General features: G+C 46.1%; 1 protein-coding gene across 10 annotated transcripts in view; it reads right to left on the bottom strand.

Moving 5' to 3' along the window:
* The window catches only part of fgfr3 (fibroblast growth factor receptor 3), a 71,633-nt gene that overhangs the window by 31,868 nt on the left and 17,280 nt on the right, over positions 1–22,485 (bottom strand). For 8 of the 10 annotated variants that reach the window (XM_037071347.1, XM_037071349.1, XM_037071346.1 and 5 more), the window contains exons 3-4: positions 12,179–12,442; positions 8,294–8,359 (exon numbers count right to left, since the gene is read on the bottom strand). In XM_037071347.1, coding sequence (XP_036927242.1) covers positions 8,294–8,359; positions 12,179–12,442 — 330 coding nt within the window. The remainder of the gene's footprint in view (positions 1–8,293; positions 8,360–12,178; positions 12,443–22,485) is intronic. The other 2 variants (XM_037071351.1, XM_037071356.1) reach the window with 1 other exon arrangement.

The raw sequence follows: 22,485 nt of genomic DNA on the forward strand, positions 1-22,485 counted from the left end.
ACGAACCTCTCTTTACCTTTCTGATGTCTTCTTAGATCATAGAAAATTTGGGGGAGACCCTGCAGGAATTCATCGTAACATGTTTTTGTAAATTGCTAGAATGCGGCACAGATGGTGAAAGTTGCTCCTCTGCCCTGTCTTCAAATTGGGCCATCTTGTGCGAGTTATGTGCTTTGCCAGAGCAGATGTGTGGTTGTGGTTTCCCTGGAGGTCTTCCCTCGCCGCTCTGGTAAACAACACGCAGTACCTGCACACATCTCGCTCCAGTGTCAGGCTCAAACCGCTCCGTCCGCAGAGATACAGTTAAGTTTAACGGTGTAAAACACAGTTTGACGGATGCTGAAAAGGACATAAAATGGGTGCGTGAAGCGTCACGAGGGGGCCAAACAACGCTCATCATCTCCTTCCAACCCCCCCCATCCAGATAACAATGCTGGAGTTCATTTGAATCGTCCGATCCTGAGAGTTTGGAAACCTGTCAGGGCGATTTATTGAGTTGTATTGAGAAGACGGCGGACAAAGACAGTGGAGCGAGTCAGAGGGAAGCTATTGTTGGCGGCTGTGCGGGTGTTGGAGGGGGGAGAGCGCCGAGGCATGGCTCACTCACTCTCTTTATACGTCTGTGTGCGAGGACAAAGGCAGGGGAGGTGGCTGACCGGTCATCAGATGTCTCTTTTACTTTCTAAATGCAGCAGCAGAGAGAGGAGCTAATTACCATCTCAATGTCTGCGCTTGTGTGTGTGTGTGTGTGTGTTAGTGTGAGTGCTGTTGGACTCAGGTCTCAGCCCGAAGCAACGCGTGGGCTCCAACGATAAGTCGATCAGTCGACTGAGAGAAACATAAGTGCAGACTATTTTGATTTGATAAGTTTTCAAGTAAAAAATGTCAAATATTTACTGGTTCTCTTTGCAGTTTATGGCATTAAATGAGGAGCTTTTGGACAACAGAAGAGATCTGAAGAGGCCAGACTCAATCATTCAGTGAAAATAATCAACAGACAACAGATGACTGAGGTGAAATCAGAGCGGTGTTGCTGTGCTAAAGTACTAAAAGACTCTTGAGAACTAACTGTGACCAGTGATGGAAGGTAACCAAGTAAATTTACTTTTACTTGTGCTTCTGATACTTCAGATTGATTTAAAATCATTTCTTCACTTTGCTCACCGGCTGCAGCAAAGGCCGACCGTCACATCGCCTTCGTGACGCCTTTGCTTGGCGCGTAACGTTGCACGTTGAACGCACCACAAAGACTCCAGCAACTTTCCAAACCACGAGGCGGTAATCGTCTGTAATCGTCACTCCAGAAGGGGAAACCGGAGGACTCGTGACTGCAGATACACAAACTATCTTTAATGCTGTCGCTAAGACAGGGTGAAATCATAAAAAACAACAGCGACAGGCTCAAGAGGCTTTCCCCCTTTTCTTTTTCCACTTCTCTTCTTTGCACTTATCCGCAAATGAGTGATTTGTCTCGCCTAAAAGTCTCTGCCGAAAGCCGCCAAAAAGGGCCCGACTAGTGCTAATGATGTGGGACGCTCTGCTAAAAATAAAGCCTCAGATGCAAACCAACAACCTCGACGTTGGCCGGCGGCTGACCTTCGGCCCGGCGCGTCACATCCCTCAACCACCAGCACGACACCGGCAGGTTTTCATGTCAGCGGGACAACTGATCAGTCAATCAGAGAGGTGTCGCCATTAAAGCATCACCTGTCTGTGATTTGTCTCTAATCCCCCTCATGTGTTTGTGAGTCTGTTTATAATCACGTCTGGGCTCCTCTGATACATTTCTGACACACATCTCTTTGGCTGCTGCCATCAAACTCTGGCTCCGGCTTCACAGGAGTAATTACAACCAGACGGAGAGAGACAGAGACGGAGAGAGAGAGGTTCAGTGATTAAAGACGCTTCTTCTTATAAAGCAAACAAACAGAGTGTTTCTTCACCGTATCGAACGGGTCCGTAGACTCTGTGTGTGTTTATGAAGCTCTAATGGAGCAGCTGAGCAGCTCTCTGCTTGAGTTCGAGACTCCCCAGCTCGCTAAGACAAACGCTCTCCACGTGCGACGGCACACCGACCGCCTCCACCTTAAAAGGGAAATCTCTGTTAGATTTCATTACTTCTCCCCCTCCGCGTCTCCTCCGTCTCGGCGTATTTGGAGCGACAGTCGGCGCAGCGCGGGAACAACCCTCCAAGGAGTCTGAACACATTGTTTTCTTGGCAATCGTAATCAGCCACACACACACTCGGTCAAAGAGAAACACACACTGAGTTTTTTAAACAGTCTCTTTCCCGATGTGTGGTCCTCCTCCCTCCTCCTGCTGCTGCTGCTGCTCCTGAACTCATCTGAGCCTGAAAACACCTTCTTCTTCTTCTTCTTCTTCTTCTTCCTCCTCCTCCTCCTGCTGCTGCTGATCCTTCAGCCACAATGACGCTTTTAAAACCCAAAATAGCTGCATGTGTGGATTCAGCAGAGCCGGGGTTCCCGTCTCGTCTCCATGGTGTTGTCCCAAAAACACCCCGGGGTTGGTTTACTTGCTGACCTTTAGCGCCGACGTGCTATCTGCTATGTTTCTGCACAAGATCGCCTGTCAATCACAGCGAGTGGGCGGTGCTGTGACGTCTTCTTTAACTTGATCTTCTGGTAAAGATGGTTTGTTTTCTGTTGTCATTATCTACACAGCACTTTCCGTTTTAAATCCCGCCTCGTTCGCTCGTTTAGGAGAATGCTCCAACACTGTTTTACTGACTGAATTTCTGTTTTTGGGGCGAACTGTTCCTTTAACAATCAATGAAATCCTGTTGCAGAAGCTCAAAATACGCTTCAGGTGATCAAAGACGAAGAGAAACCTTCTATCAAAACTGTGATACAATGAAAATTTCACCTCTATTTTCTTTGATTTCTTTAAGATTTAAGTGAACAAGAAGTTTACACCGAATGAAAATAGGTTGTTATTATCAATTTGCTTTATTTTGGTTAATATTGTGGTTTTAAAAAAAAGCACACAGCCAAGAGTTTTTCTTTCTTATTCTCCAAAGACTGATACAGACACAAGAAGGTAAAAAATTCAGCCCGCTTTTCAAATCCAGAAACAACAACAGTGGATATTTGTATTCCAGCCTGAGTTTGATTTACAGCGGCGTCCTGCTCTGTATGCTCAGCAACACGCAGGAATCCCATCCCGTGTCTAATTGGCTGGATGGTATTTCCTCAGCAGAGGGGAGTGGGATTTTCTAGAGAGTGGAGGAGGGAGGTGGAGGGTGGAGGGTGGAGGGGGAGGCCGTGGCAGATACCCCTCAAACCCCCACAGGGCCTGGGGAGGGAGGGAGGGGGGGGGGGTCTGCAGAAAACCCTGCCCTGCATGGATCTGCAGCCGCTGTGGTGGAAAGTGGTTTACCATAACATCTCCTCTCGGTTACACCTGTCAGCTGCCGAGGTTAAGTGAGGAGCGGAGCCTAAATATACTCTCCTGTTGTCGCTGTTTGTTTGGTTTACGTTGGATAACAGAAGCGGCAGCAGGGAGACGTCGGTCGGCAGGAAACTCACATATTCATATTCATAAGATGGATTCACCGAGGGGAGGTTTTATATTACAGCCTCACAAATGAGGTTGACAGCGAATACAGGATCAGGTTATATATATTTTAAGTTTTCAAGCAGACGTTCTTCACACTTTACAACATCTGCTGCTGCTTAAATATCTCTTTGATTTAGCTTCTTTTTTTTTTTTTTCTCCTGTCAGAGTTGGACGAGATCACAGGAGTGTCTGTATCAGTCTGACGTTTCCACTCAGGCTGTCTGCAAATTGTTACAGATCTCAGTGAGAGTCGGTGGAAACGAAACAAAAAGAAGTGATTACGTTTTGGTGGCGATACAGGAGTTCCCCCCCCCTTAATGATTTATTTTCTCTTAAGATTTTAAAGGTTTTTCGATATCTTTCTCATGAACTGCTCGCTGCTGTTACTCAGAAGGAAAGAAACCTGGCGCGTGAATCCAGTGATTGTCTGCCACTGTGTGTATTTTGATGCCGATCCAGACGCAGATTTAAATTCTTTCAATACTTTCTATCAGTGAAATAACACGTTGTGCAGCCTGTAAATGCTGAGTGTGATTACACTTTTTCTTCGCCGTCACACTCCTACACACAACCCCCCTGCAGCGCTCGGCTCACTTTTCCTCTGACTCCCGGCTCCGTGTTGCGGGTCGGAGGAGCGTGACTGTGGCTGTGCATCAGCCCGACTTCAGCGCAACAGCAATTAGCCGGAGCAGGAACACGCCGCGGTGCCGATCGCCACGGCACAAGGCCCTTCAACGCTCAGACACCGATCTGGGGAAAAGGAGGAGGAGGAGGAGGAGGGGAGGTCTAATTGTGTAATTGTATAATTTGCCCTCGCTGACGCCTGCGAGCACACAGGCAGATTTCATTACAGATTACACTGGGGCTCTTTGAAGGCAGGCTGCCCCGGAGGGCCTGCAGGGACTCAAGGCAAACAGAGTCGGAGGAATGGCGGCCGCGGAGCAGCGTAGCGTGGCCCGGCGTCCGGCTCTCTGCTCTCCTGCCAGGGTAAACAAGGAGGCTGCATAGCTCGGGAGCACGGCACAGCACAGATTAGGCTCTGTTAACATTCCTCCCCCCGACACACACACACACACACACACACACACACACACTGCCCTTTCACTACACACTGAATGTGTACGTCGCTTTCCACACTGCAAAAAGTAGCCACCGTATTAACTCAGGCTCATCGTGTGCGGCTCTGTCTCCCACCTCTTCTTATTTACTCTCTGTCAGATCTGCATGAGGTTTAAAACTCGCTGCATCTCACCAGTGAGGTTTTCGGACAGGAAGTGCCGGACATTCGGTCCAAACCAGAAGAATATTTTCCGTTTCGACTGCATCTCTCATACGTGATGATATTTCTAAAATAAGATGATGCAACCTTGATTCCAGAGTTATGTGTTAATATTCTAGAATTTTTCTGAAAATTATCCAAAATGTTCAACCCAGAGAAAACAGTCATTTTGTTCAAAGGAGGAGAAACTTGTAGAAAAATAAGCTGTATAACATTCAAACGAATCTGTAAAACTGCTTTACTTCTCTCGTACGCTCCCAGGTTCACTGAGGCAGATGCTGCTTATTCCGTCTTAATGGTTCTCAGGTTGTGTTTTTGCAGGAGAACACCTGAATGTTTGGTCTTAGATGTAGCAGCTGTTTATTCTATGCATTTTTGACTTTTGTGCATACGTAAACGACAAGTCAGGTCACTGTAAATGGACCTTTTGCATGGCTGAAGATACTCAGAAGCTCTTTTTGTGTCTGCACAGGCAGAATCAGGTTTTTGTCTCATCTCTGTTGAGTTCAGACCCAGGTTGGAAAGTGTTGGGATCTGAGTGTAAAACTGGGAAGACGCAGAGTTAACAGACACAAATTCTGGTGTCACTTCGTACAAACTGGTCGATGATTCCACTTGTGATCAGCGTCGTCTCCACAGGAATGACTGTGGCTGCTGGGAGGGCGCCTATCTTCTCTGCCTTTTTCCCAGAAGGCCTTGGGAGACAGCTGAGCAAGTCCCGGAGGCTGGTGGAGAGTGAGCTCATGGCTGCAGCAGCCTGTCTGTGTGTCTGTCCGTCCTCCAGCATCTCTTCAACAGCTCAGAGTGACTCAACTCTTCAAATATTCTCTCCTCTGTGCCATCGTCTCCTTCTCGCTGTCAATCAGCGACTGTTTTCCCTCCCCTCTCCCTCATTAATGTCCCGACCCGTTCACCATCTCCTCGTCTCTCCCTGCGTGTGGACGTGGACGCTCTTTCCGCTCGCCGGCGAGGACTCTCCGCCTGGCCGAGTGGCTCGTCACATGGCTTCCTTCCTGCTACAGCCTGCTAATTAGCGGTGGCTTAGCGGACATTAAGCAGCGATAGGGGTTTAACGTTTCTGGGCTAATCCCTCTGCTTTTGGCCGGGAAATCGGAGCCTCGTATGTCATGAGGTAGACTTACACCCAGAGATTAAGTCTGGCAGTCTGAGGCTATTTACCGGCATTCAGGATGTCTGCTGTAAGCTGCCGCCGCCGCTACCGCTGCCACTTCGGCCCGTTCAGAAAACACTCACAGGCTTTCAGCGCCGCATTCAGAACACATTCAGGTCTGCACAGCGCAGGTGTTAAGATTATCCACAGCACAAAGACAGCAACAGGAAGCTTTCTGCAGAGTTTCTCTCCAGCTTATTCTGCTGCTTTCTTCTGTAAATCTCTCTCTCAGATAAGAGCATCAGCTAAACGCCTTCAGGAGAAACAGGCAGCGCCGTATGAATACAAAGCTAGATTACATTTTTAATCCTGCAACATACAAATGAGCAGAATGCAGGGATTAAATGCTGGAAGTGATCGCGCCAAGACAAAGAACACATTCCTGTGTTACAATAGTAACGATTATTGTTCATTTTGAAGTCATAAAACAAGAGATTCAGATAAACGATGAGGTGATTATTGATCTACAGCTGCGACTGCACTCAGACAGCAGCTTCAGTAACAGTCTGTCTCTGTCAGCGCTCCTCCTGCACAACAACTGCCTCATTAACATACACGTTTCTTTTCTTTCTTACAGCGGGATCGAAAAGGCAGAAGCTCCCTTGAACTTCTTCACACCTTCTGCATCAGCAGACGTCTCCAACACTTGAAGGGAAACTCCTTTTTGGGGGGTTTTGACATGATGTCTTCACTTAAAGACAGGCTCTTTAATGCATTTTTGGGGCACTTTTTGCTTTATTTTGATAGTAGAAAGAGGTGTCAGGGTATGAGGTGCACCACATTACTGGTGGTAGCACTCTTTGAACAGGATGTAACCCTCGGTAACTGTAATCTCCTCAGTTCCTCACTCTCCCTCGCTTCATCTCTATCCCATCATCTCTTCCTCTTTGTGTCGTCTCTCTCCGACTGTTTGCGCCTCACCTTCTGGCGTCTCCCGGCGTACTCCTCACAACAAAAGCGGCGCAGTGTGGCGTCTGGCTGGTCGAGAGCTTCGCCGAGGGGGCGGAGACGCTCTCCGTCTCCCCGGAGTGATGCCGGCTGACAGAACAGAGCGTGTCAAGCGCTCGCAGCCGGCAGAAGCCGTCCCTCGTCGCTCTTTGTTCACCTGCACCTGAACTCCTCTGCGAATGCCAAAACAGCTCGCATCGGCGCAGAGCGCTGAGAGAGGATGTAACCCGCCAGAGACGGCAGCGGCTTCTGATCCGCAGCACTAAGTTTGGTGCTCTGGGGAGACGCTTTTAATGTGAGCACAGTGAGACAGCGAGTGCTTATAAGAGCCATACAATTCCAATTACAGATAGAAAACTCCTAATCAGTTCCATAAATCCAATAAAAGTCACGTAATTGCCGATAAAAAAGCTCCTTTCTGAGCAATCCTGCGGCTCCTGCAGACAGAATCCTTCATCACAGCGACGAGTGAAACGAGTCCAAACTCTGAGATGCAGATTAACTGTTGACATGAACAAACTGAAGGGAACATTTGTGTCTCACAAGCGGACTGAGGGACTGAAATAAAGACTTTACTCTCGCTTGTCTTCATGTGATTAGGTCAACTTATCATTCAGGGATACAGCAGCAGCACCAGAGGCAGCCAGGGTGACACTTTCTGCCCGTGGCCCATCATTTAGTTTCATCTGTGGCCCACATAAAGGGAAAAAGTTTGGGCGTTTCTGCACGTAACTTCTTTTTAAGGACTGTTTTGCTTTGTTTGTCTTCCCTTATATTGTATTTCCATCCAGCTGGATCCTAGTATATCGTTACTAAGTAATCACAGCCACTAAAACCTGGACTAATGAAACGGTTGTGATTAGTTTGGTCGATCGATCCGCTTGCAGCTTTTCTCCGCACACAGGTATGTTTTCATTGCCTTGGCCGTGAATCTTTCTACAATCTAAGGGAAACAAATCCGTAGCAGAAGTTTAAATCTTCGTCACTATAAACACATTCACAGCAGAGTGTGAGGCAGGTGCTGCACATTAAGCTTAACGACACAGTTCACGGTGCCTTAATGGAAGTCAGGTTGTATTTTTGACGTGAGAAACACGTAAATGCTTCGTGTTTAAATGGCGAGACGACCGGCAGCTGGAGGACGCTTTGTTCTCTTTACACGAGGGCTGAATTTTGAGATTTCAACGACAAGTTCTGCAAAAATAGGCTGAAATTAAGGCTGCGAAAGGATGCCGGTTCCATACAAGGTTGTTCATCATGACACCAAACAGCAGTGTTATCTACTGATGTTAGTCAAGAAGTAGTAATTGAGAATTCACCATTTCCATTACCTGCATCTTCTGGATCTTCGTCGTAATCTTCATCATCACCGGACGACAGAGAATCTGAGAAGGGAAGCAGAAACATGGCGGAGGAGTTAGTCAAATCTGCAAGTTCATTCATCTGGACGACTTCTTCATTTGAACACAGTGTGTCATTGTTTAAACTACTTGACCTGTTGACCATCAGATAACACTGAAATCACATCCGTAAAGCTCGTCGAGTTAATCATTTCGTGCACGACGAGCGGAGCAGAGAGAAAAAAAGAGAGAGTTCTGTGCGTGTCAAACGCCCGGCGGAGCTTAAATGGTGTGTGTTCGCAAACACGATTAGACAAATGTACACACACACACACACACACACACACACACACACGCTGGCATGTGCATGAGTGCGTACTGAAACTGACTCTGCTCACTGAGAAACTCATGAATGAGTCCACAGTTCTCTGCAGCGTGGCGGCTCGCTCGCATGTTGCAACCAAAACATTTCCACAGATGTTAAAAATGAGAGGGTCATTAGTACTGCTCGCGTGAGTGTGTGTTTTCACATGTGCATGAACACACACACACACACACACACACACACACACACACACACACACACACACACACACGGCCTACAACAACAACTCTATCTATGTAACACGCACTAACTCTTTAGCGTAGCAGTTAGTGTGTCAGGCGACGTCTAGGTCTAATTACTCTCCAGCAGCAGATAGGACTGTTTAGATTTGAACGTATCACACATTTCCACGGCGCTGTAATTATTTTTCGATGTGACCTTGACGCTTTCAGGGTTCAGCGCCGCAGGTCTGGTTAATGAGAGCCAGCTGTTACCTCAACAGCCGCGGTGAGCTCAAACTGCTCCTGAAACTCCTGACTAGCAGGTTTTGGCTGTGCAGCTCAGCGGAGAGGAGCTCGTTTTACTCATGTTACAGTCCAGACTGAGGCTAATGTCAGTGAGTGATTACTGAAGCTAGCAACTGTGGACACGTAGCCTGCGTTTGCTGCAGTTAGTGCTGTTAGCGTGTCTCATTATCTCTTATACTGTCACTGCGCAAAGTTTACTGTGCAGACATTTTTTCTTAGTGCTACAATGCTCATGTTTAGTTCTAATTTTTGCTGTGTGAATCATCTCTGCGTAGCGTTTATTTGCATGCTAACATTTTATTAGCACTAAACACAAAGTACAGTTGAGGCAGGCAGGAATGGTTTTTATTTTGCAGATAATCGGTCATAAAATATGTCTAAGTTGTTGAGATATTTCAGTCCAAGAACCAAAACTGAGGACAAGCCAACAATCAGATGGACACTCTTGAAGTCACACCGCTAACGGGGCTAAGAAAACAATAATTTCATTCATAAATATAGAACAACACTCGCTGGAGTCCATCGAGACGATCAGATACGTTTCCAACAACTCCAGATTTATTGTAGTAGCTTAACAAAACTTTTATATACAAACACAGACAAATGCACTCACACTGTCCTGACTGCAGGACTGCACAGTTGAAGTCAGTCTTAAATCAGTCAATCTTTATTTAAATTTATTTTATTTTTTGCTTAATTAAGCAACCATTTCTGTATGTATGTGATCTGCTGCTCGAACAGAAGTAAGGAGAGTAGAAAACAAGACTCAACTTGAAACAATGGATTCTCTGATCAACTGTTGACTGATGCCAAAGAGTCTCAGTAAATTTGGAAACAATTAAAACACTATTTGTTTTTGCTACAAACTGAACTACAACCGACATATTTCACCAGTTTTCTGTCTACAAGAAGTTCTCTGATCACCCTCCAGATATTCATGCTGCATTTACAAAACCTTTAAACACAATTTTCATACATTTCATGTTGCTAATAACTTCTTTCATCCCCCTCACATTACAGCGTGTGTGTGTGTGTGTGTGTGTGTGTGTGTGTGTGTGTGTGTGTGTGTGTACAATACGAGCCATCTGGACGCCGTCCAGGTGCTAAATCTGATACCGCTCCTAAATATCTGACACCTTACTCAAATATTTGAGGAAAAAACACAATAGTCCATGTGTGTTTTAGAGTCTGTGTTTAGAGTGGAGGGAGGTGAACAGGATATTGCCGCCACACACTGTCAAAAGTCTGATTCACAAGTAATTTAAACATGTTCGGAGCGTTAAAATGATCTGAAATGTCTGACGACGGGCTGCGATGGATCCGCTTCCTCCTCGTGTGGTTTTCTCTCCTGAGATGGAAGCGAACGCAGTTGTTCCACCTCAGTGGGTGACGTTTAAAGCAGAGCATGACTTGGAAAAAGATGGATGTGCTCCTCGTTTTGAATCAGTGATGTGGGGAGAAGAGAGTGTTTGCATGTGTCCTCCGGCAAGTCTGGAGATGATCTGTGAGTCCAGGAGGAGAAGCTGTCCACCTCTGATCAGCGCTGGAAAAGGCCATTTTCTCGCCGGCTTGCAGCCAGACACATGCATCAATGTGTGTGTGTGTGTGTGTGTGTGTGTGTGTGTGTTTGAGGAGGTGGGGGGTTGAGTTGAGAGGGAGCGAACTCTCTCATTTCTTGCCACCCCATCTGTTTCCAATGATGAAATGTTTCGAGCTAATTGCTTTCTAATTAGTTGTCAATAACAGGCTCAGCTGGTGTCCATGAGTTTAACGGGAAAGAAGAAAAAAAAAAAAAGCCGGCAAGTCTTTAAAGCTACTGCTCTCTGACACACACACACACACACACACACCTCCTAAAATCCTATTAGAGCTCTGTTTGCATCACACACTTGTTCAAGACTTTACTCATCCCCCCTCATACGATAATGAATTCCACCTTTGACTGTGCATCAGGAGGGAAATCTGCGTGGTGAAACTTGGCCGGTGGAAGTCTGAGCCGGTGTGATGCTGTGTGTCTAAGTGTGTGTGTGTGTGTGTGTGTGTGTGTGTGTGTGTGTGTGTGCAGCTTTGGCAGGCAGCTATCCAGGAGCTGAAACCGAACAGGAGGAGAAAAATAATAGGACTTCTGCTCCCGAGCTATAAGTTTTCACTGCGTCTTTTTCTCTCGAGCCGTTATGAAAAGCTGTCGTGTTGAGACGTCGCGGCTGTAAGCGCTGCGCTTTGTTTATCCACAGAAAATACTTTGATTCTCGGATGTCTGTCAAACGGGCAGAAAAAAAAGCAGGTTGATTTTTTTTCTAAGAGCTCCACACGGTGCAGCCAGAGTGTCTGTTTGCATTGGAGCTCTGCTGCCGACTCCAGTATCTTTAACAATTAGCGTGTCCTCGGTTTTATATTCTATTCAAATGCCACTGAATGTGATTTCTTTGGTGAACTCTTATGTAAGAGTCGTCATTAGATTGTACAGATAATATCCATGTGAAGGGATAAAAAGAAGAAGAAGAAGAAGAAGCCATTTCTGATTCCTGGCAGATGAAACTGCTGCACTGAAAGCATTTTTTTCTTGGAAATCTCTATAAAAGTTGACCCACTTTATTGGCTATCGACCACTTAAATCCAAAGTTATGGCGTTAGTGTAGATTGTTAAGTAAACAGCTGAAGTTTGAGCCTGTTTTCTCTCTCAGATTATTTAATTTGAAAGCACTTTTTGTGGATTTAAGAGGTAAAAGTAACCACATTTCCACTATAATAAAGAAAAATAATGGAGCTGCAATGATGAATCAATTATTTGTCATGCAACGCAGCCACTGGAGGCAATTAGATTAGATTATTAGATTTCATGCAGCTTCCTCTGGAGCCACAAAACATTTTAGTTACCCTTCAAATGTGAATATTTTCTGGTTTCTTTGACAATGAACTGAATATCTTTGGGTTGTGGGCAAAACAAGACATTTCAGGACGCCATCTCAGGCTTTGTGAAACGCTGGTTGTGTTGGTCAGGGTTTCTCTCACCTGTCACCCGGATGGTGTAGTTGCTGAGCAGCGTGTTGCTGTGGGCGAGTCGGCACGAGTAGACGCCCGAGTCCTCGTACGACACGTTGATGATGCGCAGCATCCTCTGGCCCAGCCGCGTCCGGTTGCCAGGCACCAGCCCGGCGCCGTCTTTGAACCAGACGACGGGCTCCGAGTGGTCCTCCAGGTCACATGACATTTCCAGGGTGTCCCCCATGCCTAGAACATAGTCCTCCAGGAAGGCTGTCTCGCTGGACACAGAGTCTGCAGAGGAGAAGACACAGAAGAACGTTTGAATACAACATCGCTGTAAATTTAATAATTTGTTCCTGGCAGCAGCTCACTAACATCAGGACACACGTTCAGGTTTTCTACCTGTTTAAGCATCTTTTCTCCTCACTGGTGTAAATACTGTAATAATGAAGGGTTTAACATTTTGCGTAAACACCTTCTTCCTTATTCCACAGCGTAATTAAGAGTCAAACTCTGTCATAGAGTTTTCTTAGTCTAAGAAAAGATCCTGCTGAAACAAAGACGCAGTGATGCTGAATTAGCCGCTGGCGAGCTATCAGCAAATCTGCCTCTGGAAGTCAGAAAAGTGCAACTTTTTTCTTCCAGCAATGAAGACGGAGACAGATCATGGCTGTGTGGAAATGAACCTCCCCCCCTTCCTCTCCTCCTCTCCTCCTCTTCAACCTTCCCTGTCAAACACCAGCTCATTTACTCCAGGAGCTCCGTGTGCCAGCCCGGTCCGAGCCAGGGAAAAATCAACATGTTTACAGCCTTCACTAAGGATGCCGGCCTCGGCTGAAGATGGAGGGACACGTCTGGATAAATAAACAGTGGGAGCCCTTGTGTATCCTCTTGTCCTCCCGTCGGAGGTGTCATCTCATCCAGACCTCAATTACACATCACGGCCGTCAGGGAGAGACAAGAAGGACGACCTCATGCACGCTCTGGCAACGGTGCGAGGGAACGCCACGACGTGCACAAACAGAGACGTGCGCATATTTCACATCACAAGCGAGCGCTGTGAAAGTCTTTCGACGAGCTGCTCGGGCAACAGTGTACACACAACACACACTTGTTTGCACACACGAATGCACACGCACCCACCCATGGGAACGACTGAATGAGGTGTGTTAAGAGCAAGATTTATGATGGCAAACACACCCAACTGTTGACCCGTGGAAAAGGCCAGCGGCCTCCGGACGAGCGGCGGACTTGAACAAAGAAAGCCTCGAACTCGGATTAGGAAATTGGAGTTGAGAGGCAAGGTTGAAATCAGGAGCTGCCCAGACGAGACAATCTTCACGGGGAATACATAATAGGTGCTCTAAATTATAGATGGGCCCTTTCAAAGTGAGGCAAGCTGCTCTTGCGGACAAGCGCGAGCCGAGGAGACGAACGCAGACAGACAGAGGTGCTGTTTATGTGGGAGAAGCAGCAGGTAACGCCGCCAGAGCGCCTTTGAAACACGTGCGTCTGTCGGCAGATCGTCAGTAATCAAAGTCAAACTACAGAGGGAGCGCTCGACGCTGTTAAGTGAAGGGAGTAAAATCACAACAAGGTGACGAAGAGTCCAATCAATACTGGAGAGTCAACGTTCAAGAAAATATTAAAGATCAGACAAAGACGACAGAAGTACAAACGCACCTGAGAACTAAGATAATTTTTGCACAATTTTAATCCAGTTGCTCAAAGATTTGTTAGACTTTGCAGCCTGGACGTCGAAACATTTCTGACCTCTAAATCAGCTTATTGGAATATCTCAAGAGCTTATTTCATCTTGGATATAAAACCAGAACATGAAAAGTAAAGTGTAACAGCAATTAGATAAATGCAGCAGTAAAAACACACACACACACACACACACACACCTTCCTCAGAAACAAACTGTAGTTCAGTCTGTAAAAACAGAACCAGTAGCTCTGATTTGTATTCCAGTCCAGTACTCGTGTGTGTGTGTGTGTGTGTGTGTGTGTGCAGTGAAAAACACATATGACCCTCTCAAAATGTCTTCTTCTTCTGCCTGTTTCATCTCAGCCCTGAACGCTTCAGACATGCTGAAAGACTTTCTCTCCTCTGTGCTGCGGCTCTTTAAAAGACAGTGAACTGAATGGATGAGTTGTGAATTGTTTTCTCTGTTTTATTACACCCATTAAAAAAAAAAAAAAAAAAAAAACTACTGGAGATGTTAAAGTCAAGTAATACGCTGTGCTGTTCCTCTGCGCAGCCTCTGGCTCTGACAAGGATATTTACAGCACTTTTTTTTTTTTTACTTCTAAAGCAAAAAAGGCCCATTCAGGAGAAGAAAAACAGCGAGGCGACGGTGCACGGAGCATAAATCCAGCCCCGGCATGAATGGGGTCTTGCTACTTTGGTGTATTACTCATGACCTCTCTAAAAGAGAAGGAGAAAATCAGTCTTAGAATATCTTCAGGTCTTTAACATGAGGAATTGGGCTTTATGGGGTAGATATAATAATCTCCAGAGACTCATAGCTCACTTCAGCTTTATGGAGCCTCGGCTCTCGAGCTCAAACCTCCTCTGGCAGCTGTGAACGAGCAGCAGCAGCAGCAGAACCGTCGACTGACTGACTGTTTCTTTGTATTAGGTGCATATTTCTGGCTTAAAGGGTTAGTTCCCCTCCATTACAAAACCATATTCTCTCCCTTACACTTAACAGTGTCTAACCTGGCAGACAGTTTGTGTTTTATGTGGTAAAGTTTCGAGATATTTCTATGATCCCTTTTTGCAGGTAGTTTGGCTAAGATGACTTTTTAAAGCTAAGAGTTCAAAGTTATTCTAGAAGTTGTATTTGTAGAAATCCTCTTAACTTCCTGACAGTAGTAAAAAAACAACAAACAAACGACAAACAAATTCACTGGCAAAATCATTGTGCATGACAGAAATCTAGTTGGATAACATTAGCACAAAGCACACCTCCCCTGAGCCAAAGATCGGAGCCACGGTGGCAACAACATACTCCTTTAGCGGCTAACATTAGCGCAAAGCAAGCAGCCCCTGAGCCCAATTAAAAGACCTATTGCAGAAGGAACACACTCCTTTAGTGGCTAATGATAGCACAAAGCACACCGCCCCTGTGCCAAAGATCAGAGCTGCGGTGGCAACAACATACTCCTTTAGCGGCTAATGACAGCACAAAGCACACCGCCCCTGGGTTGAAAAACAGCCGAGCTAAGCCAGCAGGCACAAAGCACACACCCGCAGCAGTGAGCAGCAACTGTTGTTTTTTGTAGTAGTTAATTTATGTATCCATTTGATTAAAAATGCTAAGAGGCTTCGTTGAACATAGAGCGCTAGCAGCTAACACATCTCCCAGCTGTCGACCGAGACCTACGGGGCAGTCGGCGTCTGTTTATTATTTGGAAACTTTCAAACTATGTGTTCAAAGTGAAGTATTTGGCACAAAATAAGCCTGCTTTGCACAAATCGGTTCTTGTTCTCTACATTACACGTGTATTTAAAGCACACTGTGGCCCGTGTGTGTGGGGGGGGAATATGGATTAGACATTACAGTTTATTTAATTAGGGTTTGTTAATAGCAGAGCAGAGAAACGCATTTGTATGATGCCGTTATAAAAGGAATAGTTTCTCTTTGATCCAGGGAGAATAGATGGGGAGGAACCGCCTGGATGTTTACCCTGCCAGAGGCTCAACAAACGCAATTTACTGAGAGAAGGAAGCTAAACAAAAGATAAACCACTCATACATTTATATATAAAAAAAAAAAACTCAATTTCTCAGGTGTCACACAAAAGAGCAAAGCCTCTTTCTGTGGTCACCGTCAATGACAAAATATCTGCTCCTGCTTCAGATCCGACACTTTGAAATGCAGATTTAGAACGTGGAGAAAAAAGGGGAAGCTGCTTTGAATAAAAGTGGATTTTAGTTTGAAAGGCTTCACTTTGTGCCGCTGCACAACCTTTCAGGACGGATCGAGCGACCACTGAGCTTCAGCGGAGACAGAGGCTGCCGTGTCGGGGAACGTCCTGTAACGTACAGTCACAGGTTTGATCACGCTGACAGGAGACAGTTCTATGAAATCATGCTTGTGTAAAATGTGTAGCAGAGAAATATGCAGAGAGGGATTCAGAATTAGTAAGAGAGCATTTTTAAATTCCTGAAAAGAAATTTCCAGCTGCTGCGTGTCCAGTTGTGGATGGATGTGAAACTGGCCGTTACTCGGTCACCTTCCTCTGCATGTGAGCAAAGGTTAAAAAAAGCGGAGGGTTGGAATCAAACCGGGCCAGTCCGACTCCTGTGGTTCTGAGCATCTGACAGCGAGGGATAATGGAAAGACTGGAATTAGGTCCATATTTTGACCTTTTAAAAGCAACCCAGAATCTCCAGCTACACTTTGTCACCAACTATTTCTGGTACTTGATTAATTGTTTTGAGTCATTTTTCTAAAGATAAAATTGTCTGATTCCAGCGCGCCGCAACACGTGAACACATCCGATGATCAGGAAACTGGCATCTGGTCGCTCAAGCGACAGTTGAAGCTCCCAAACAAGTCAGACAACAGCTTTGCATATCCAAACAAGTCACACAGCAGGAACTCACAAAGAACAACTTTCAATCTGCAATCCTCAAGCTCTGCAGATTGGGTAGATTAAAAACATAAATATGCAGCAGAGACTGAGTTTGATCGAACGCACAAACGAATAAAAGCGTTTGACGATGTGGCTGCGGTCAGAGAAGAATCTGCACGGCGACAAATGACAAACGGCCTCATTTGTTGTCGTGGCGGTCCGGCAGATACAGAGATGACTGCGTCCCACTGATGCCACAAAGAGAAATTCCTGCACACACACTTTACTAGTGTGTGTGTGTGTGTGTGTGTGTCTGTGTGTGTGTGTGATTAAAAGCACTAATTCAAAGGCTTGGCTGCTTAAATCTCTTTGTTCTCTGACGAACCTGTTTGATATAAAAGCAGCTCATGAATTAATCAGAGCCCGAAGTGATTCTGACGAAGCAGATAAATGAGAGCTCAGCTGCGGGTTGTTCTGGTCGCCGTCCGGCGCTCATATCAACATCTAGACGTTCCCGCTGCTCTCTCGTCCGGTGCCGGCATGTGTGAGCTATCGGCTGCCTGGAGTGTGTGTGTGTGTGTGTGTGTGTGTGTGATGGTGTGTGTGTGTGATGAGGGGGTGGGAGCGCTCTTTGCCGGAACCTGGAGCCAGCTGGAAGCAATGTGTGATATGTACTCTTTGAGTGTGTGTGTGTGTGTGTATCAGTGATTGTAAGTGAGGAGCTGTGTGTGTGTGTGTGTGTGTGTGTGTGTGTGTGTGCAGTACAGGCTGGATGGTCACTCCATAAATCAAGGGGCCCCTGCCCTCCTGGCCCTTCCGAACCCTCTCGGCTCAATATCATAACAAATAGCCCTTCAGAATAATATAAAGTCTCTCTTTGAGATACGCCGTCCGCCGCCACGCCGCGTACAAGACTCCATCTTTTCTCTCCGCGTCTGAAGAGGTTTATTTATCCTCTACAAACTTCTCCAGGGGCCGGCGGGCAGGCTGTGGCCCTGGGGATAAAAAGACCTCTTTATGTGGGCAGCCTTTCCACGCCGGCCTCTCTAACACACACACACACACACACACACACACACACACTCCGACACACACTGAGTGAGGCATCGCTCAGACCAGGCGCCACGGCTGCTGTCGTATCAGGTCGCAGGAGGGAATATGGATGACGGCATTAAGAAGACTTTAACTTCTTTACAGCACCGTCTGTAGGCGACTGATTGAGCTGCTGCACTCACATCAGTGACTCAAAGAATGAATTACCTGGTTTAACATGTTTGTTTTGTTAAGTAGGGCTCTTTAGAGGGATTTTTTTTTAAGTTGCTAACTGATTTAACTTCAATTTGGCAGCAAAGAAAAGGCCTTGATCCAAGGAGAAAGTGATTTTAAGGACAGTTTTTTTCATTTTCTAACAAACTCTTGCAGTTATTTATCTGAAAAATATGTCAGATGCATCAGCAGATGGTGGCAAACTGGCAAAACTCACTCAGATACATCCGCTACAAGGTAATATCCAGATAAATCTGGCTAACTTTCACTATTTTAAGCTAATGGTCGCACCAGACCAATCATGACTGCAGCAGGAAAACACCTGAGCGTACTGAATTACAGTTACACAAGGGACATTTGGATGAAATTGTCATTATTTCACTTTGTTGGAATGAAAACAGAGCTAACAAACGAGCCAAGTTGTAATAAATTATCATTTAGAGACATTTTGTGAAGAGCTGGAGACACACAGACAGACAGACAGACACACAGACAGACAGACAGACAGACAGACAGACAGACAGACAGACAGACAGACAGACAGACAGACACACAGACAGACAGACAGACAGACAGACAGACAGACAGACAGACTGGTTGGTTGGTTGTCAGATGAAGACACATTTTTGGTTTCTTCTTCTTCGTATGTCTTGAATATATTCATCACTCTGACATCACTTCCTGAGCGTTTGACGTGAAGGTTTTGAATTCACAGCAGGTTAAAAATGGAAAAAATCAACTCCACATTAAAGTTACAACGAGACGACTGTGCATCTCGCCTCCATTCTCGCATTTCCTGACGCGTCTCCCTCTTTAGAATTCAGCCAGGAGAGTGTTTTTCTGGGGCGTCAGTAAACAACTTAATCACGACATCACCCTCTGCAGTTTGATGAATTCATTTTCTGCTCTGGAGGAGAGAAACGCAGAGTTTTCATCTGTGCTGTGCTGAAACCTGCGGGTCTTCAATTATACCAGAGATCCTCAGAAAGAACTTTTTTTTTTTTTTTGCCAATTTGGTATCCTCCAAACTTCCCACAGACTCTGCAGACTGATTTACGACGCTGTTTCACAATGACGTCTTCTCTTCTTTCGGCCTGCTTCTTTTCGGGCTGCTTTGCATAAAGACGTATCCCCGCAGGTTCGAACAGGCCGGCGAGAAGACGGATCGCGAACAGTAAAAAGATTACAAGACTCTCTTTCTTCAGGGGAGCTTAACGGGTACTTTTACCGAGTCTGGTAGAAAAGCAGCGACACATACCTTTTTAAAACCATATCTGCACTTAGGGCGCTTTTGAAAAGCGATGGATTCCAGATGGGCCGGTGGAGACATTCATCTTCATCAAGCTTCCCTTTTGTCCTCCTCCTCCTCCTCCTCACTACGCCGAGCTAATAATACAACAAGACCACGTTTCCAACATCTGCAGAGCGCGCTGCCGCCTCACCAGCAGGAAAACAATCCGGCGATAAATGGGCTTTTTTATTGCAGGTAATTAGCCGTTTGCTTCCACTACTGAAAACGACTGGACTCAAATACGTTCCACATTTCTGTGATCACTTACAGTTTGTCTGCACACATGTTGGTCTGAGTTCATCTGTGAGTATTTCTGCAGTGAAAACAGCTCATATGTTCAAATTAATCTTATGCACGCTGACCTTAAAGATCAGTCCAGTTTATCACAGCTTATTTTTCTTTATTTCTCAGTTATGGCTATAAATGCTAGTGGCTACGATAGCGTAGCAGGCTAATCGCTGAGATCTGGACGTGTGGCGACACCGCAAAAACAACAAAACCAACACGAGGTGACAAATACGAGCTGTGCGTTAATCACGACTGGATTTAAACATGAAACATTTATACACTAACGAGTGATCACTGCACAGACAAACTATGTGAGCACCACTAACAATCAACACTACGAGTAAGATTAATTTAAAAAAGCTTTAAAAATAATAAATAAAAGTTAAGCTGTATTAATAAGAGATGATGTTTTAAACTCATGGCTGCTTCGGAGCGTGATGTCCTCCACAGCAGCCGTCTGCTCGCTGCGTCCCGCCAGCAGAATTCTTTTACTTGCTGCTTCCTATGCGAGAAAAACCGGACCGGCTGCCAACCGTTTGGCACACTCACCACCCCCTCAGACAAGCCAGCATCACATGACCTTCAAACAGGATCTGTGGAGTCCACCCCGCCCACCAGCACCAGCACCAGCACCAGCACCACCTCCACCTCCACCACATCACCCAACTCCCTCCTCTCCATAAAGAGCACATTTCTCTTCCTCCATTTCACAGCTATGTCACTTGTAAATCCTGCTCATCCGGAAAAAAAAGCCCCCTCTTCTTCTTCACCCCCCTCTTCTTCTTCTTCTTCTTCTTCTTCTCTTTTCTGTGATGTGCAGTGAAAACCCCTCTAATCTCTGTTTAATGTGGTTTGGCCGGATGTAAATACCTTCGGACAATGCCCTTAATCTGGGCCAGCCTGACAACCTCACACCGTTTGGTGGAGAAGCCTGCCAGGAGGAGATGGAGAGAAAAGAGGGATGGCTCGGCGGAGATCAAGGTGGAGAGGAGAAAAGAGGGGAGAAGGGGGAGGGAGGACGGGAGGAGAGGGGGGGCTGGTTTCCCCCAGCTTGTTGCCTCTATTCTTCTCCGAGCTGAGCCGCGCTTTATCAAAAGAGCCTCTAAAATCAAGTTGAGGATAGACGTTGCCTCTAAACATCCCGCCCCGGCCTGTGCCAGCCTCACCCTCCCTCCTCCTCCTCCTCCTCCTCCTCCTCCTCCTCCTCCCTCGGTGCATTGCCCTCCACTCGGCTGCGCTAATGAGCATCGGAAGCTACTGTACGTCCAGAGCATCTTGGCAGCGCCCAATCGTCTTTGCTCCTTTCACACCCCGCATCATCACCCCCTCCTCCTCCACCTGCCCTCCGTCCCTCCAGCCTCAGAATAGGGCCTGGGTTTGGTCCATGGTAATTGTCATTCCAAAGACGAACTGGCCTAGTTTCAATTCAACAGACAAGTGTAAGAAGCTTCGGCCCCACAAAAGCCAGGATGTCTGCGAAGTGTGTGTGTGTGTGTGCGTGTGTGGCTACTATACAACATAATTACACTTCCCTCACAAACACGGAGGAACCAATCCGATTATAAGGCGGCTTTTCGGATCTCAGAATTTGGACGTCGAAGCGGCTTTTACCTAATTTTCCCCCGAACAAAGACAGCGGAGGAGATATTTTAGGAGTCAGCTGTGCAGTGTATTGATTTAAGGCCGCTCTGGGACTCCACACGTAGACTTTGGAGGGAAAACTGACGCTCGGTCAGCACAACTGTATCCTGAGAGCACTGCTGATTCAGGGACGTGATCAGAAAAAGACAAAAAAAAAAAGCACAAATGGGGGCAGGAGTGGAACAAAGTTTGTCCTAGATATGAAGAAGCACAGAACCAAAGAACAAAGGGAGGCGACTGAAATCCAAATATCTCCTACAGCGGATGACTTAACCTGTGATGCAGCAGGTTCAGGTGGAAAACTAATTAATATAATGAGTCATGATGGCAGGAAGTGGTTTTTGAAATCGTCATTAAATTGATTGATTTGCATGTTTTGTCCTCTGTAGGCTGAGGTTTCATATATATTGTTATATATAGTTAATTTCCTGGAAATCTGATGGATAGGAATGTGTGTTTTTTTGCTAATCTGGTGATTTAAATGCCTTAAAAATCAAAATAAGTCTTACTCTGCAAGCGAAAACCAGACGAATAAGGATAACTTCTACCATAAAACAGAATATATTGTGATAAAACCAAACAAAAGTTGCACAAAATCAAAGTTTGACGTCCAGGATTTGAATGATTTACGTGTTTCTCAAAGTTCGAAGTCTGAATGAGAAGAAACAGCTGATGGAAACCGTCTGCGGACACACTGACGCAGCACTCCTGATTGAAACGTTAAACTTTGACCTCTGCCCCGACCGCTCAGCGTGGCAAGTGTACCCCCACACACACACACTGACACACACACACACACACACACACACAACTTTTGATTCTCTCCAGCTGGGATGACCTGCCCCTACAAATAACATGGTGGGCTGGTGATAGTGTGTGTGTGAGGTGACAAAGACATCAGTGTCATGGAGTGTATCAATGTAAAGGCCCCCTGGTGTGTTTCAGGCTCGAACACACACTTTTTGGTCAAGCAACACAACAGAAAAGCTTTTCTTCAGGCTCTGAAACATCATTTATACCCTCCGAGTCGCTCATCAGTCCGGCAGGTTCTCCCAAACTTCCAGCGTGAATGTATAAAAAGTTTGATCCGATGTCGGTGGAGGCCGGAGGTGTGTGTGTGTGTGTGTGTGTGTGTGTGTGTGTGTGTGTGTGTGTGTGTGCGTCCCCAGGTTGAGGATCAGCGGGACATAAAAGCGTTTACTGCTCTGTTTACGACGCTGTTTATTAGTGCGGTGGGACCGCGTGGGTCCGTCTCTCTCTCC

The sequence above is a fragment of the Acanthopagrus latus genome, chromosome 16 (genome assembly GCF_904848185.1).
Source record: "Acanthopagrus latus isolate v.2019 chromosome 16, fAcaLat1.1, whole genome shotgun sequence".
In the NCBI taxonomy this organism is placed as follows: Eukaryota; Metazoa; Chordata; class Actinopteri; order Spariformes; family Sparidae; genus Acanthopagrus; species Acanthopagrus latus.